This window comes from Pelobates fuscus, chromosome 3 (assembly GCF_036172605.1).
Source record: "Pelobates fuscus isolate aPelFus1 chromosome 3, aPelFus1.pri, whole genome shotgun sequence".
Classification (NCBI taxonomy): Eukaryota; Metazoa; Chordata; class Amphibia; order Anura; family Pelobatidae; genus Pelobates; species Pelobates fuscus.
Window position 1 is genome coordinate 405,678,599 of NC_086319.1, and position 17,637 is coordinate 405,696,235.

At 44.0% G+C, this 17,637-nt stretch overlaps 1 protein-coding gene across 1 annotated transcript in view; it reads left to right on the top strand.

Annotated features, from left to right (window-relative positions):
- The window catches only part of LOC134603611 (very-long-chain 3-oxoacyl-CoA reductase-B-like), an 80,840-nt gene that overhangs the window by 53,671 nt on the left and 9,532 nt on the right, over positions 1-17,637 (top strand). Inside the window, exons 2-7 of the mRNA XM_063449746.1 lie at positions 3,260-3,306; positions 3,502-3,577; positions 4,231-4,341; positions 10,835-10,902; positions 12,596-12,640; positions 13,915-13,949. Coding sequence (XP_063305816.1) covers positions 3,260-3,306; positions 3,502-3,577; positions 4,231-4,341; positions 10,835-10,902; positions 12,596-12,640; positions 13,915-13,949 — 382 coding nt within the window. The remainder of the gene's footprint in view (positions 1-3,259; positions 3,307-3,501; positions 3,578-4,230; positions 4,342-10,834; positions 10,903-12,595; positions 12,641-13,914; positions 13,950-17,637) is intronic.

Consider the following 17,637-nt stretch of genomic DNA (forward strand, 5'->3'; position numbering starts at 1 on the left):
GTAGTTAGAAAAAGGTTGACTACCACTGATATATATCATCCACAGCAAGTACTAATGGCTTCACTCCTTATTCTACTAGCACTTATTTTTTAAAGTGGAATATTTGGATAGTACTCATCAATTTATTTAATTATATGTGGTGACACCTATTTACTCATTTACTAATCATCCCCTTATGCAGTCCTCTCCATAGACCTGCCTATTCCCCGATTAGCGGCATTCCATCGCTCTCCCCATTTATTTAGATGTGGAGTGTTTATTTGTTTTTGTATATTTTTAGGTTATCTAATAAATATGTTTTTATTCATATAACTTTGAGGATTCTAGCACGTGGACCTCAGACTTAGTCTTGAGTTCACACCTTTTTTCCTTTTTGGTTTAGTCAAGGCTTACCCCCTGTTAAGATATCCTCAAGACACACTCTACCCCCCTCCCCCCCCCCCATCCAGAGGGGCATTCTTCATTTTTTTGTTCAGCTATTTTGCCTCTGTTTTCCTTTCAGAATTAATTCACAAAACAATTATCTGAATTTGGTGAAACACTCTGTGAGAATGGACAATAACTCAGAGGACCACCCTAAATATCATTGCAAAGGTTATGGTGCAAATTGTCTTCCTGCCCAGAGGGATTTGTAAGAGCAACAATTTGTACAAATTTCTGCTGCAGAAGTCTGTCACCCCTGGCGCAGTGACGTCACATTAGTAAATTTCCATAATCCTTTATGGACTAACCATTGTTAGAGGTTAGAGGTGATGTGCACTTGACAAACACTGTAAAGTAAAAGGATATAAGTAAAAAAATTCCCCAAGGCATCAACTGAAAAGTAAAAAATGCCAATACATGCACCTAACCCATGACCACCCAGCACCCATTATATCCACAACCACCCTGTGCCCACCATACCAACCATCATTCAGCAGCACCTATCCTACTGCACATCAATCAAACCCCCAAGAGTTCCTACAGAAGGAAAATGACCCCAACAAAGGAACGTGGAGAGCAAGCACAAACGTAAATCAGGGACAAATACAAGCCCACTGTCGGCCCGCGGGAACCTTATATAATGTCTGAACTAGAAGAGGCGGGATGTAAATACCAGTAAACCATAAATTTATATCAAAGCCAAACACTAAGAATTCTAGAAATTCGATGGGAGCAGAACACAGGTAGTCAAAACATGAAAACAAACGGAGAAAGACAGGTAACGAGAACCTAGTTCATTGCCAAACACTTCAAAGAAATCAAATGATAAGGGCACAATGTATGAGAAATTCTTCACCTTTAAAAACAGTCTAATGACCGTGGGATGGAGACAGAACAGAATGTTTTATCAACAGAACAAAATGCTCACAAACAGGTTTCGAACCAGACGAAGGACATACATAGAGGAAAAATCATGAGAAACATAACCAGAAATCAGTCAAGAAAATTAGATTTTTTTTTTGTATCTTTAGATACACCTGTAACTTATCTATAACTGCAACCTATCACCACATACTTACCTGCAGCCTATCACCACATACTTACCTGCAGTCTATCAGCACATACTTACCTGCAGCCTATCACCACATACTTACCTGCAGCCTATCACCACATACTTACCTGCAGCCTATCACCACATACTTACCTGCAGCCTATCACCACATACTTACCTGCAGCCTGTCACCACATACTTACCTGCAGCCTATCACCATATACTTACCTGCAGCCTATCAGCACATACTTACCTGCAGCCTATCACCACATACTTACCTGCAGTCTATCAGCACATACTTACCTGCAGCCTATCACCACATACTTACCTGCAGCCTATCACCACATACTTACCTGCAGCCTATCACCACATACTTACCTGCAGCCTATCACCATATACTTACCTGCAGCCTATCAGCACATACTTACCTGCAGCCTGTCACCACATACTTACCTGCAGCCTGTCAGCATATACTTACCTGCAGCCTATCAGCACATACTTACCTGCAGCCTATCACCACATACTTACCTGCAGCCTGTCACCACATACTTACCTGCAGCCTGTCAGCACATACTTACCTGCAGCCTGTCAGCATATACTTACCTGCAGCCTATCACCACATACTTACCTGCAGCCTGTCAGCATATACTTACCTGCAGCCTATCACCACATACTTACCTGCAGCCTATCACCACATACTTACCTGCAGCCTATCACCACATACTTACCTGCAGCCTATCACCACATACTTACCTGCAGCCTATCACCATATACTTACCTGCAGCCTATCAGCACATACTTACCTGCAGCCTGTCACCACATACTTACCTGCAGCCTGTCAGCATATACTTACCTGCAGCCTATCAGCACATACTTACCTGCAGCCTATCACCACATACTTACCTGCAGCCTGTCACCACATACTTACCTGCAGCCTGTCAGCACATACTTACCTGCAGCCTGTCAGCATATACTTACCTGCAGCCTATCACCACATACTTACCTGCAGCCTGTCAGCACATACTTACCTCCAGCCTATCACCACTTAATTACCCGCAACCTATCACCATATACTTACCTGCAGCATTTCACCACATACTTACCTGCAGCCTGTCACCACATACTTACCTCCAGCCTATCACCACTTAATTACCTGCAACCTATCACCATATACTTACCTGCAGCATTTCACCACATACTTACCTGCAGCCTATCACCACATACTTACCTGCAGCCTATCACCACATACTTACCTGCAGCCTGTCAGCACATACTTACCTGCAGCCTGTCAGCATATACTTACCTGCAGCCTATCACCACATACTTACCTGCAGCCTGGCAGCACATACTTACCTCCAGCCTATCACCACTTAATTACCTGCAACCTATCACCATATACTTACCTGCAGCATTTCACCACATACTTACCTGCAGCCTGTCACCACATACTTACCTCCAGCCTATCACCACTTAAATACCTGCTACCTATCACCATATACTTACCTGCAGCATTTCACCACATACTTACCTGCAGCCTGTCACCACATACTTACCTCCAGCCTATGACCACTTAATTACCTGCAACCTATCACCATATACTTACCTGCAGCATTTCACCACATACTTACCTGCAGCCTATCACTACTTACGTGCAGCCTGTCTCCTGATACATACGAGGAAGCCATTGCTTTATTTATATATAAATGCATACTCTGTAATGTGCCTAGTGGCAATGATGATAATATGATTTCTATTTTAAAATATATTACTTATTTTCCCATACAGTGATAACTGGTGCAACAGATGGTATCGGAAAGGCCTACGCTCAGGAGGTAATTCATTATTGGCCATTGTGTCTTGTTTGCTTTTTGAGGAAAATAAAAATAAATTCACTAATCAGTCAATTGTTTAAATCTGTTCTGGGTGCTAATCAAGCCCGTTTGTCTGTTTGTATGTATGTATGTATGTTTACATGTATCTCCTTGTCAGCGTGTATACATTACTTACCTGTATTCCTTTACCTCTAGTTGGCCAGGAAGGGATTTGATGTTGTCCTCATCAGTCGGACATTGGAGAAGCTGAAGAAGGTAGCTGAAGGGATAGGTGAGTGTCCACTTATCCACTTATATCAGTTGTTATTTTTTTTTATACACTGGATGAGACGGTCTCCCAGACCGCAGTCTTTTAGATAGACAGGTGATCATCATATTTCTAGACACTTTGATCTAAAAAGAATACTATCAGGAAAAGGAAATTTTTTTTTTTTGATATTTTGTTAATTGTTCCCTCCTGTGTGAGCGGCTCAGTTCCCTCCCGCGTGAGCTGCTGAGCTCCCTGTGCATTCTACAGACAGCAGTTACGCTATAATTTTCGTATCCCTTTAGTGTAAAGTATATTGGGGTTTTGGTTTAATTGCCCCCTCCAGCGTGAGCTGCTGAGTTCCCTGTGCATTCTACAGACGGCAAGATATTGGGGTTCTGGTTAATCTCCCGTGTATCCTCTGGACGAGAGATTTCTCTGATGCTTCATTCAACCATGAAGGCACTGGGTCCACAGCATGCATTCCTGGGCAAAGCTCCATGTCGAACGATGCCTGTGGTCAATATACAAAGTAGGGCCTGGTTTATTGGCAGCTGTCACCGAACAAAGACCTCAGCAGAAAACAGATTTTTCTTAAAATGTATATCTTATTTGTGATGATCCAATGACCTCCATATATCACCTTTATTTTATTTCTATTTTTTTATTCTCTATAGAGCAAGAGAGTGGACGCAGAACAAAGATCATCCAAGCGGACTTCACAAGAGGTCCCGAGCTCTACCAATCAATCGAGGATGGTCTGAAAGACTTAGACATCGGAATACTAGGTATTAGAAAGACGGAATGTTTCTATAACCGTGTCCTTCAGGTTTCTAACAAAACACGTGCATTGTGACTCCTGATTGATTGTCATGAAGGAATGGAATTTAATGTGGGCCTGGTCCGTATGACCATTACTCAAAAGATCATAACAATATCTATTGGTTAATTTGTTTAAATATAAAAAAAAGTAAATGTTTTGTTAAGCAGAAGAAATCAACCCCACAATGTTTTTCCCGAGTGGTAGAGAAACTAAAGAAAGCTACTATTTTTGAAACATGAATGAATTCTAATTAGTGACTTATTTTCAACCAATCGTATTATTTTATTATTTATATAGCGCCAGCAAATTCCATAGCGCTGTACAATGGGTGGACTAACAGACACGTAATTGTAACCAGACAAATGGACGCACAGGAACTGGGTGGTTGAGGGCCCTGCTCAATGAGCTTACATGCTAGAGGGAGTGGGGTATAGTGACACAAAGGGGTAATGAAATAGGGTAATGAAATAGGGTGCAAGAAAAGTATTCACTGAGAACTTAGTAGGTTCTTTTTGACAGATGCAGGAGGAGTCATGGGGGTGGGGGGAGAGGGATGAGAATCCACTAACAGTTTATATGATATGCTTTTCTGAAGAAGATTTTTTGAAGGAATGGAGACTGGGTGAAAGTCTAACGGAGAAGGGAAGGGAGATCCACAGAAAAGGTGCAGCCCTGGAGAAGTCTTGGAGGCGAGCATCAGATGTGGGAGTACAGGCAGAGGATAGACGTAGGTCTTCGGCAGAGCGCAGGGGCCTCGACGGGACATACTTGTTGTGACGGACCACCTGGCACCCCGACTGGGTACCTCCACCAAGCGATGCTTCCTAGCTGACGCTGAGTACCATAAGCACTGCACCAGACACCATAAGCACCGTAGACCCCACAAACCGCCGCAGCTTGGTTGGGGTCTCGCCGTCCCTTCCCACCCTGGATCCAGGGACTCAGTGGGAAGGCCTCTCCTCCAAGAGAGTATAGTTGTGAAGCTCTTATAAGAGCTAGTGGTATAGCTGTATAGTGGTTCCCTACAATCACAAGACGAGGCTACGTGTTGAGGGTTAAGCAGGAATGCATTTTAATGGTGCCACACTGGCCTTTTATGACAATCCCCATGCAAGGGGTACGCCCACATGGACCTTGTTGGGGACAGAGACACAAACTTACAAACCAAGAAGAACAGTGATTAAATGTACGACACTCTCATAACAAACATACAATCCCTCCCCTCTGCCTGGGAGATAACTGAGTCTGATACTGTATCAATTAAATTTTCTCAGGGCAGAAAAAAACCCACATATTTTACAAAGCCCCAAAGGCACCCCAAAAACACATGATATCCCCACAATTGTTACATCCCTAGATAGCCCTGATCTGGGTGTCTAACATATCCAAAAGTTTATTTTTACCGAACGCCGTTCGAATAGTCAAACATCCATGGAAGGTAAAGTTTTAGCGGTGTTTGTACCGTTGAGTGTCCTATTTGAGTTCCATGAACTCGACGACCAAACACCGCTCATTGTACTTGCGGCTTAAGATGGCTGCCGCCACGTGGTCAAATGGCACTTCGAATGGCTTTGGGAGTTCAGGCGTTTGAATTGCCACTTCAAAGGTTCGAATTGTTCCTGTTACCAGTCCCCACAGGCAGAATGAATACAAATAATGTCTAGAAATGAAATTAAAATTGCTCCAGGCACAGGGCATCTGTTACAGGGACCATAGTCACTGGATAAGAGACTGACAAGAATGCCCCTCCAATGACCCATGACGAGGTCCAATTCGTCACACTTGTGTATTAGGAAGGATAGGTAGGTTGGAGCAGTATTATGTAGGGACTTGTAGGCAAGCACCAGAATCTTAAATTGAGCCCTATATCTGGGAAGCCAATGTAGGGACTTACAGAGGGGGAAAGTGTGGGAGGTTCAGGCGGACAGGAAAATGAGCCTCGCCACCGCATTCATTATAGATTGCAGTGGTGCAATCTGGGAGCACGTAAGACCACTGAGAAGGGGATTGCAGTAGGCAAGGTGAGAAAGAACAATGGCATGGACCAGCACCTTAGCTGCGTCTGGTGTTTAATAGGGGTGGATGCAAGCTATGTTTGAGATGGAAGCGGCAAGATTTGGCGATCGACTGGACATGAGGGTGAAGGGGAGGTCTGAGTCAAAGAGAACACCTAGGCAGCGAGTTTGCAAAGTAGAGGTATGGTGGTGCCGTTGACTTGGAGGGAGACAGACACGGGAGTAGCAACACTTGAGGGAGGAAAGACCATAAATTCTGTTTTGGACAGGTCGAGTTTAAGGAAGTGAGCAGCCATTCAGTTGGAAATCGCAGAGAGGCAGTTAGTCACAAGTCTAGATGGGTGGAGAGAGACAAGGAGAGGAGAGGTAGACTTGTGTATCATCTGCATATAAATGATAATGGAAACCAAAGCAGCTGATGAGTGTACCAAGGGAGGCAGTATAGATAGAGAACAGTAGGGGACCGGGACGAACTGAACCTCATCAAGGGTGCTGGGAGAGGCCTGCTGGCCAGTCTCTTACCTCAGGACTATGGCCCAGGTGTTAGACTTTGGTTCAGGACTGTGGAAAGGCTTTGTTCGTGCCTTTTTCTTTATCTGATTCGTTATATAGGACTTACCGAATGGATCAGGAGTATTCTGTTCGTATACAGCCCATTGTTCAGTGCTACAGAATCTGATGGTGCTATATAAATAATAAGATAATAATACATAATAATAATAATACTGAACCAACTCCTAAACTCTCTTGGACCACCCGTGGGAGACGTGTGCTGCTTATCAACCTTATTAACAAGGCAAGTACACGTATGAACAGTTCTGTTCGGTATATTGTTGTATTTTGTACCCCCGAAAGAGACCGGCCGCACAGCCTGATTTCATAGAACTCTTTTGGGCAGGAACCTCGTGTGCGGTCAGTCAAATTATGACTTCCATGGAAATCCCAAACTCCTGAACCGATCTGGGTGATTTTTGGATATGTTGGTCCACCAGATTGGGGCTATCAGGGGATGTGACTGTTGTGGGGTTTTCATGTGTTTTGGTGGTGCTTTCGGGAGGTTGTAAAATGTGTGTTTTCTGTGCCTGGAGATAATTGAGTTTAGTACAGTTCCTGACTCAATTATCTACCAGGCACAGATGAGGGATTATCTTGTTTTATGTGGGAGGGTCCTCGACCTGAGAGCCAATGTAATCATGTGTATGTTTTTGCTGTAGTCTACTCTCAGGTCTAGTGGGGAATGCCCCTGAAATATGTTTGAGGAAACCCCTTGCATGGGGACTGACATAAAAGATTGTGTGTGGCTCCCATTAAACAGAATGCTTTACCCCTTCATGAAGTCTCGGCTCATGTTTGGGGGATTGGACAGCTATATTCACTCTGGGGACTGCTATAATCACTATACTCCCTTGGATTACAACACTTGTTCTTGTAAGAGCAGCCAGCTCTCTGGACTAGGAGAGGTCTACCCAATGGAAGCTGGATCCAGGGTGGGTGGAGGACAGCAAGACCCCAACCAGGCTGCGGTGGTTTGTGGGGTTTACGGTTGTTATGGTGTCTGGTGGAGTGCTTCGAAGTACTTGGTAAGCACTAGGAAGCATTGATTGGTGGAGGCACCCAGTCGGGGTGCCAGGCGGTCCACCACAGGGACCAGGGACAGAACCTTGGGGAATGCCAACAGAGAGGGATTGGGGAGAAGAGGCAGAGCCAGAGAAAGAAACACTGGAAAAGCATTGAGAGAGGTAGGAGGAGCAGCAGGAGAGAGCAGTATCCTGTAGACCGAGATTACGGATAATTAGAAGAAGCTATTGTTGATCAACCGTGTCAAAGGCAGCAGAATTAGGATAGAGTAATGGCCACGAGATTTAGCAGCGATTAAATCGTTGGATACTTTAGTCACAGCTTTTTCAACAGAGTGACGAGCCCGGAATCCAGACTGAAGTGGGTCAAGCAGAGAGTTGGATTTGAGGAAGTATGTCAATCTCTCATGCACAACTCTCTCAAGGATCTAGGGTCAAGGTAGGGCTTTTTCAGAATCAGCATTATGGTTGCATGAGGGGTGAAGGAAATGTGCCGGAGGAAAGGGAAGAGATTGAAAATTTTAATGAGAGGAAGAGCAAGAGAGGGAGACAGCGTGCTATATAACAATAGAACTCAAATCATGATTACTGTCTACATCTATGTTTATCTACATCTATCTTTCTAGGTGACTTAAAGGTAGGCAGACAATGTAATAGAGCAGCAGGAAATGCTAGCAGAATGCTTGGTTGTATAGGGAGAGGTATTAGCAGTAGAAAGAGAGAAGTGCTCATGCCATTGTACAGAACACTGGTGAGACCTCACTTGGAGTATTGTACGCAGTACTGGAGACCGTATCTTCAGAAGGATATTGATACTTTAGAGTGAGTTCAGAGAAGGGCTACTAAACTGGTTCATGGATTACAGGATAAAACTTACCAGGAAAGGTTAAAGGATCTTAACATGTATAGGTTGGAGTAAAGAAGAGACAGAGGGAATATGATAGAAACATTTAAATACATAAAGGGAATCAACACAGTAAAGGAGGAGACTATATTTAAAAGAAGAATAACTACCACAACAAGAGGACATAGTCTTAAATTAGAGGGGCAAAGGTTTAAAAATAATATCCGGTATTACTTTGCTGAGAGGGTAGTGGATGCATGGAATAGCCTTCCAGCTGTAGTGGTAGAGGTTAACACAGTAAAGGAGTTTAAGCATGCGTGGGATAGGCATAAGGCTATCCTATCTATAAGGTAAGGCCAGAGACTAATGAAAGTATTTAGAAAATTGGGCAGACTAGATGGGCTCAATGGTTCTTATCTGCCGTCACATGTTTCTATCACCTGCTAGAAAATGCACAAATGTGAATAAAATAACGGGAGCTCTGTTTTAAAAAGAAAAGAAAACATTTCATGGAGCAATAAAATGAAAAGAGGCAAAATCCATATCCTTGCATAAATTAAATGCTGAAAGAGCTTAAAAATTGATATACAATGGCAATGCAGCACTACCTAAACAGGGAACCCTCTAAAAACCCTTTAAAACAATCAGAGGATGAAACAGAGCAAAAAATATAGCGTGGGCCGACCAATGATATCTCCAGATAATAAAAAATACAATAATATAAAAACACAAACAAAAAATGGATAAAACTACAACATAACCTAGAATAATGGGGTGCCAAGTGCCAATATACAGTCTGCACCACAAACAAGAGGTGGTGGCCATTCTGGTAACCGGTTCCTTTATATTATTCTTAGGTAGACCTCCTCTTTGTTACGGTGTATAGAAGAGAACAGAAAAAATAAATAGTGCAATATGTCTCTGAAAAGTGTCACACACAGCACAAAAGTCAGATTTTCAACTCACATTTGCTGGAGCTATAACCTGCTCTATGTAAAATTGATTATAGTGGTATTAATCCCCACTTGTAGGATATCCCTCTGGCAACAGCTCACAACAAGGTAATAGTGAGAGGGACCATATAAAATAAAAAAGAGAGAAAACAATAGTACTCTCCATATAAGTATGTACAAAAGGTAAGTGGAAATGTGCTTACACTAAACAGAGCATACTGTATTACCTCCATCTTGGCTCCCTGTTGATCATTGTTATAAGTTGTTTCCTACCTGACAGAGGAAGAGAAACAAAAACAATGTGTGCCCTGACTGTGCCAAGTGTGAACCAGATTAATGTCAGTTGCTAAATCTTTAAAATCCATTTAAATGAAAACCAGACATTACATGAAAAAGGTTAACACAGGTTCTAGGGAATTTTCAGTGTTTCATTCATCGGTGTTATCAACAGAGAAATGGTTCCCCTTTAAAGCGGCGCTGTCTCCGTCTAGATACTTTGCATGGTTTACAAAGACCTCCACTGGTGACATTGCCACTGTGGTTCCGGTGGAGGCAGGGTGAATTCTACTTACTTGAACCTGTCCCTCATGGGTGCCACCATCCTCTTTCAGCGGGTCTTCTGCTCTTCTGCTGCCAGGAGCCAAATTCACTGCTGTATTCTCGCACATACGCAAGAGTACAGCAGAGAGGTCCATGGAGGATCCCGCATGACCACGGGATCCACCATAGAAAGAGCTAATTTCCTCGCCGTGTTCACAGATGATGACTGGGGGTTTGACACTTCTTGACAAAGAAAGCTCCACCCAGTGTTAAGAAGTGTCAGGCTTCGAAAAATACTGAGAAAGAGTGGTCCCTACTTTGTGCTGCTTTAACTCAGCTTATTTATTTTGTGTTTCATGAACTCTTTTACTGCTCGAACCACTTCTGGACTTTTAAACGCATCATTTATTTGTAGCTGTCATTTTATTAATGTATACCTTTTTTAAAGGTGTTTGTGTGTGTGTGTGTTTGTGTGTGTGTGTGTATATGTGTAACATAAAAATAATTATCTGCCATTTCTCTGTTACAGTGAATAATGTTGGGATGGTTTATTCAGAAGGAGCTGCCAGATTCCTTGATGTGCCCGATGTGAACAAGGTGAGCAATATTTAGTGTTTTTGTGGGAGTGTGTTGTTTTGTTAACTTCTGCTTTATTTCAATCTGTGGAATATTATATTGGCTTATTCCATAATAGTTCTCACGCGAGCAGTAAAGAGCTAATTTCTTTTAGATTATTATTATTATATATATATACCATATATACTCGAGTATAAGTCTAGTTTTTCGGCACATTTTTTGTGCTGAAAAACCCCCACTCGACTTATACTTGAGTCAATGTCTGTATTATGGCAACTTACATTGCCATAATACAGACCAGGACCGCCGGGCTCATTACAAGCCCAGCGGTCCTGTTGGGGGCTGGCAGGAAGCGTTTACTTACCTTTCCTGCAGCTCCCTTCTCCTGCGTTCTGGTCAGCTCCCCTGTAAATCTCGCAAGAACAGCGGCGTCAGAGCGTTGCCACGGGTTACCGTGGCAACGCTCCGCGCTGCACGCAGACCGCGAGACTTACAGGGGAGCTGACCGGAACGCAGGAGAAGGGAGCTGACAGGAGCTGCAGCAAAGATAAGTAAACACTTCCTGCCAGCCCCCCTCCTGCACAGTACACACCACCGGGGACAAAAAAAAATTAAATAATAAAAAAAATAATAATAAAATAAATGTAATAAAAAAATATTAAAATAAAAAATAATTAGAATATTAAAATAAAAAATTAGAATATTTAAATAAAAAAATTAAAAATAATAAAAATGCCCTCCCCCACACACTACACACACACTACACACGCACACTCTGCATTATATACACACACACTCATACAAACACGCACTCTGCATTCACACAAACACACAGAGTGTGTTTATATAATGCAGAGTGTGTGTTTGTATGAGTGTGTGTGTATATAATGCAGAGTGTGTGTTTGTATGAGTGTGTGTGTATATAATTATAACAATCACAGAATTTCATAGCCCCAAGTTTTACCCTCGACTTATCCACGAGGCATAGCATATTTCACAATTGTTGGTCACAAAACTGCACTCGACTTATACATGAGATCGACTTATACACGAGTATATACGGTATATATATATTATATAAAAGATACCAGGTCGTCCAAATATTAGATTGACATCAAATACAAGCCTGAAACTATTTTTAAATTAACAGAATATGGTGCTTTCCAGTAAAATGCATAAACAATTATTCTGTTTAGGGACTTGGGCAGTTTGCGCGGCACCAAAGGTGGAAGTTTAAATGTCATCCTTTGCTAGGGCTATGAAGGGTTGGTGCTTTACTAGCTTAACTGATCATTTCTGGCCTTCAGCCAATAGGCCGGTGTCAGCTTCATGTGCTCCTCGTGGGAGGACCTTACTGCTCACTCACAATCCAATTCACAGCTGGATTAGAGAAACGGAGACAGCAAGAGAGGCATGTGACTGCTAGATAGCAAGGTGGTGGAATACAAGGAGGGCACCGTGGCAAAGAAAGAGAAATGGGGTGGAAATGTATGCTTTCCTTTAGATTTATTGTAGTGAGAGTTGTTAAATAGGTCTATTCCTAATCTGAATGGTCTTAGAGGCTACTATTAAGTAATTCCGCAGGATGAGAGATGCCGAAAAGAAATAGTGGTTAAATAATAAGAGAGAGTGAGACCAGCATGGTATCATAGGGGGTGGGATACTTTGTAATGACATCAAAGCTGCTAAATGCAGTGTTTCTCTCTTCATTTAGGCAATAACAGACACCATTAACTGCAATGCACTCTCGGTGATTCAGGTAAGAGCAGATACATAACTAATAACCTTACCCTCCCCCTTCAGGGTGACACAGTGACACAGACAGAAGGAGCTATGAGTCTGTCCCTCCCCCTGCAGGGTGACACAGTGACACAGACAGAAGGAGTAATGAGTCTGTCCCTCCCACTGCAGGGTGACACATTGACACAGACAGAAGGAGCTATGAGTCTGCCCCTCCCCCTGCAGGGTGACACGGTGACACAGACAGAAGGAGCTATGAGTCTGCCCCTCCCCCTGCAGGGTGACACGGTGACACAGACAGAAGGAGCTATGAGTCTGTCCCTCCTCCGTCAGGGTTATACAGTGACACAGACAGAAGGAGCTATGAGTCTGTCCCTCCCCCTGCAGGGTGACACAGACAGAAGGAGCTATGAGTCTGTCTCTCCCCCTGCAGGGTGACACAGTAACACAGTCAAAAGGAGCTATGAGTCTGTCCCTCTCCCTGCAGGGTGACACAGTAACATAGTCAAAAGGAGCTATGAGTCTGTCCCTCCCCCTGCAGGGTGACACAATGACACAACAGAAGGAGCTATGCGTCTGCCCCTACCCCTGCAGGGTGATACAGTGACACAGACAGAAGGACACAGTGTGTCACTGTGTCACCCTGCAGGGTGACACAGTGACACAGACAGAAGGAGCTATGAGTCTATCCCTCCACCTGTAGGGTGATACAGTGACACAGACAGAAGGAGCTATGAGTCTGTCCCTCCCACTGCAGGGTGACACAGTGACACAACAGAATGAGCTATGAGTCTGTCCCTCCCCCTGCAGGGTGACACAGTGACACAGACAGAAGGAGCTATGAGTCTGTCCCCCCCCTGCAGGGTGACACAGTGACACAGACTGAAGGAGCTATGAGTCTGTCCCTCCCCCTGCAGGGTGACACAGACAGAAGGAGCTATGAGTCTGTCCCTCCCCCTGCAGGGTGACACAGTGACACAGACAGAAGGAGCTATGAGTCTTTCCCTCCCCCTGCAGGGTGACATGGTGACACAGACAGAAGGAGCTATGCGTCTGTCCCTCCCCCGGCAGGGTGACACAGTGACACAGACAGAAGGAGTTATGAGTCTGTCCCTCCCACTGCAGGGTGTCACAGTGACACAGTCAAAAGGAGCTATGAGTCTGTCCCTCACCCTGCAGGGTGACACAGTGACAAAGACAGACAGAAGGAGCTATGAGTCTGTCCCTCCCCATATAGGGTGACAGTTTTTATTCAGATCACAACATTGATTGATAATTATGTGTTTTGTACAGATGACTCGTATAGTCCTTCCCCGCATGGTGAAGAGGTATGTGTTGAATTATTAGAGGGTGGAACATGATTACACAGTAACTCCAGGCTGACAGACAAACAAGAAGGCCATAAGGTTTCCTAAAGAGATGGGTTTTAAGGCACTTCTTAAATGATTGAAGACTAGGGAAGAGTCTGATGTCGGTAGGCAGGTTAATCCATAGGAAGGAAGCCGCCCGTGAGAAGTCCTGCAAGTGTGAGTTGGCCGTAGGAGTCTGAGCAACGGACAGGAGAAGGTCACAGGCAGAGCAGAGAGACCGAGAAGGGGCATACCTATGGATCTGTGAAGAGATATAAGATGGGGCTAGAATTGTTCAGTGCTTTATAGGTATGGGTTAGCACTTTAAATTGACTCCTATAGGATACAGGAAGCCAATGTAAGGACTGACAGAGGGGTGAGGTTTGGGAGGACCGACTAGAGAGGAAAATCAATCTGGCGGCACCATTCATTAAAGACTGCAGAGGGGCAATACAGCTTTCGGGAAGACCAATCAGGAGAGGGTTACAATAATCCATGCAGGAAATTACCAGAGCATGGACAAGCTTCTTGGTAGCATCTTGTGTAAGAAAGGGCCAGATGCGGGCTATGTTTTTAAGATGGAATCTACAGGATTTAGCAACATACTGGATGTGAGGCTCAAAGGTGAGGCCCGAGTGAAGTATGACGTATGAAGTAAGACAGCAAGCTTGCAAGGATGGACTTATATTGATACCACTAACTTGAAGGGAGAGTGAAAGAGGAGGATCAGTATTAGTAGGAGGAAAGACAAGGAGCTCAGTTTTAGAGAGATTGAGTTTCAGAAAGTGGGAGGATATCCAGTCAAAGATGGAAGAAAGGCAAGCAATGACACATTGCAGGACGGCAGGGGAGAGGTCCAGGGAGGAGATATATCTGGGTGTCATCAGCATACAGGTGGTAGTGAAATTCAAAAGAGGTAGTAAGTTGGCCAAGAGAGGCAGTATAAAAATTTTTTTGAAGGGGACCAAGAACAGATCCTTGTGGGACTCCAACCGAGACAGGATGAGGGGAGGAGGTATCATTAGAAAAGGAGACACTGAATGAGCATTGGGAGAGATAATAGGAAAACCACTAGAGGACAGAGTCACAGAGACCAAGTGATTGAAGAGTTTTAATAAGGAGAGCATGATCAACGGTGTCAAAGGCCGCTGAGAGGATAACAAGAATTAGTATGGAGTAGTGGCCTTTGGATTTAGCTGCGATTAGGTTGTTAGTAACTTTGATAAGAGCAGTCTCAGTAGAGTGGAGAGGGCAGAAGCCAGAAGCCAGATTGAAGAGGGTCAAGGAGAGAGTTGGAATTGAGGAAGTGAGGCACACGGGCAAAGACAAGTCTTTCCAGAAGCTTTGAGGAAAAAGGGAGCAGGGATTTGGGACGATAGCTAGAGGGGGAGGACAGGTCAAGAGATGGTTGTTTTCAGGATAAGTACTACAGTGGCATGTTTAAGGTCAGCAGGGACAACGCCAGAAGAGAGAGAACAGTATAAGATGTGTGTTAAGGCAGGCACAAGATAAGGGGAGAGAGATCTGATAAGGTGAGATGGGAGAGGATCGAGCGGGCAAGTGGTGGGGCGAGAGGAAAGAAGAAGCGCAGCCACCTCTTGTCCAGTAGCTGGGGAGAAAGTCTGAAGGGTAGGAAAGGCATGATCTATGTGTGGCTGAGAAAAAGAATGGCAAGGTGGGGAGAATTCTTTCCTTAGCTGTTCAATCTTGTCGGTAAAGTAGCATGCAAAGCTATCAGCTGTAAGGTTAGTTTGGGGGGTGGCCACAGCAGGGCGAAGAAGACAGTTCAAGGTGTCAAAGAGACACCTGGGATTGCGGGAGCATGAACTAATGAGAGAGGAAAAGTGTGACTGCTTGGCGAGGGCAAGGGCTGCGCTGTATGAACACAATATGAATCTATAATGGAGAAAGTCTGCCTGGGTGCGGGACTTCCTCCAGGAGTGTTCAGCACAATGGGAGCAACTTTGCAGGTAGCGTGTTGATTTAGTATGCCACGGTTGGAGGCGTGTCCTCCTCGAGGTGCATGTTTGGAGTGGGGCTGCAGCGTTCAAGGCAGAGGTGAGGATAGTGTTCTATGTGGAGATGGACAGTGAGGGACAGGAGAGGGGAGGGATGGATAGCAGTTGCGAATCAATATCAGCTGACAGCTGCTGGAGGTCAATAGAATTAAGATTCCTCCTGAGTTGAGGGGAGTTAGGCTGAGGTTGTTTGGTGAGGGGGTACTCGAGAGCAACGATAAGAGGTGATGATCAGAGAGAGGAAATTAAGTGTTGCCGATATTAGATACTGTACATGCATAAGAGAAAATGAGGTTGAGGGTATTGCCAGCTACATGGGTGGGAGAATTAGCCCACTGTGTTAGCCCAAGGGAGGAAGTAGTTTAGAAGCTGCTGAGGTCAAAGGTGGTTTAATGGGAATTTTTAAGTCACTGAGAATTAGGGATGGAATATTAGAAGAGAGGAAGTAGGGTAACCAGGATGGTAGTAGATTTAAAGGTGCTGCGCACAGAACGTGCATTCCAGAGGGCAGCTTTAAAAGAGGAATTATAGTGAGAGTTACATGGAATGGATATGAGGTTGTTGTGGTTTCTGGTGTTAGCACCAGGTGGCTTAGTAGAGGAGGGACCAGGGTTTGGAGAAGCATCACCAGCTATCAGGAAAGGAAGATTTAAATGTTTGGGATGAGAGCTTGTATTTATGGCATATATGAGGGGAATGTAGAGAAAGACTGGATAAATATGAGTAAAGTGCATGTGATCAATATAGAGATGAGGGAAGTAGAGAGGGAGCAATGAAGATGGTGTCAGCAGGAACAGGTAAGTAAAAGGATAGAAAGATTTTAATAATGAGGGAAGTGAGAAAGAAAGTGAAAAATAGAAGGGAGAACATTATTAGGAGAATAGGTGCTGTGTTTTTAAGATATGGAGAATTGAGCTGTGAAAATCGTAGGTGAGGTTAGGAGGGTTAAGGGTTGAAAAGGTATTCATTGTGTGAATTGAGCTATTTTAGGTGTGGAGGGGTTGGTGGACATGGTTGGTTTGTCAGGAAAGCTAGGTAATTTGAGCTATCTATAAATGTAATGAGTACCATGGGGAGGTTGATTATCCAGAAATGCTACCTCTGCTTAGGGTTAGGTGCTGTGAGTTCTGGGTGTAGCTGTTTCAATGCTGTATGGGGCCCAGGCTCTGCTTAATGCAGTTCCTGCAGGGTTAGGTGCTGTGAGTTCTGGGTGTAGCAGTTTTAACCCCTTAAGGACACATGACATGTGTGACATGTCATGATTCCCTTTTATTCCAGAAGTTTGGTCCTTAAGTGGTTAATGCTGTATGGGTCCCAGGCTATAAAAAAATCTAGGGTTAGATAAGACAGATTGTGGGTGGGGAAGCATTGAGGTGTTAAAAACAAAATCAATGAGAAAGCAGATGAACAGGAATTTTGATTTAAGGATATGAAGGAACGGCAGAGATCAGATAGGTAAAAGTCATAAATAGGGAACATCATAAATTTACAAGGCTTAGAGTGCAAGAACTAAAACTAGCAAAACAAACGTTTAACTAAACAAGCGTTAAGGATGGAGGTTTCAATAGTCATCAATTAAGCAGTAAGGATCCACACTTATAGCTGGCTACATATCACACAAACACACTGTGCACACACATAGTCAACTC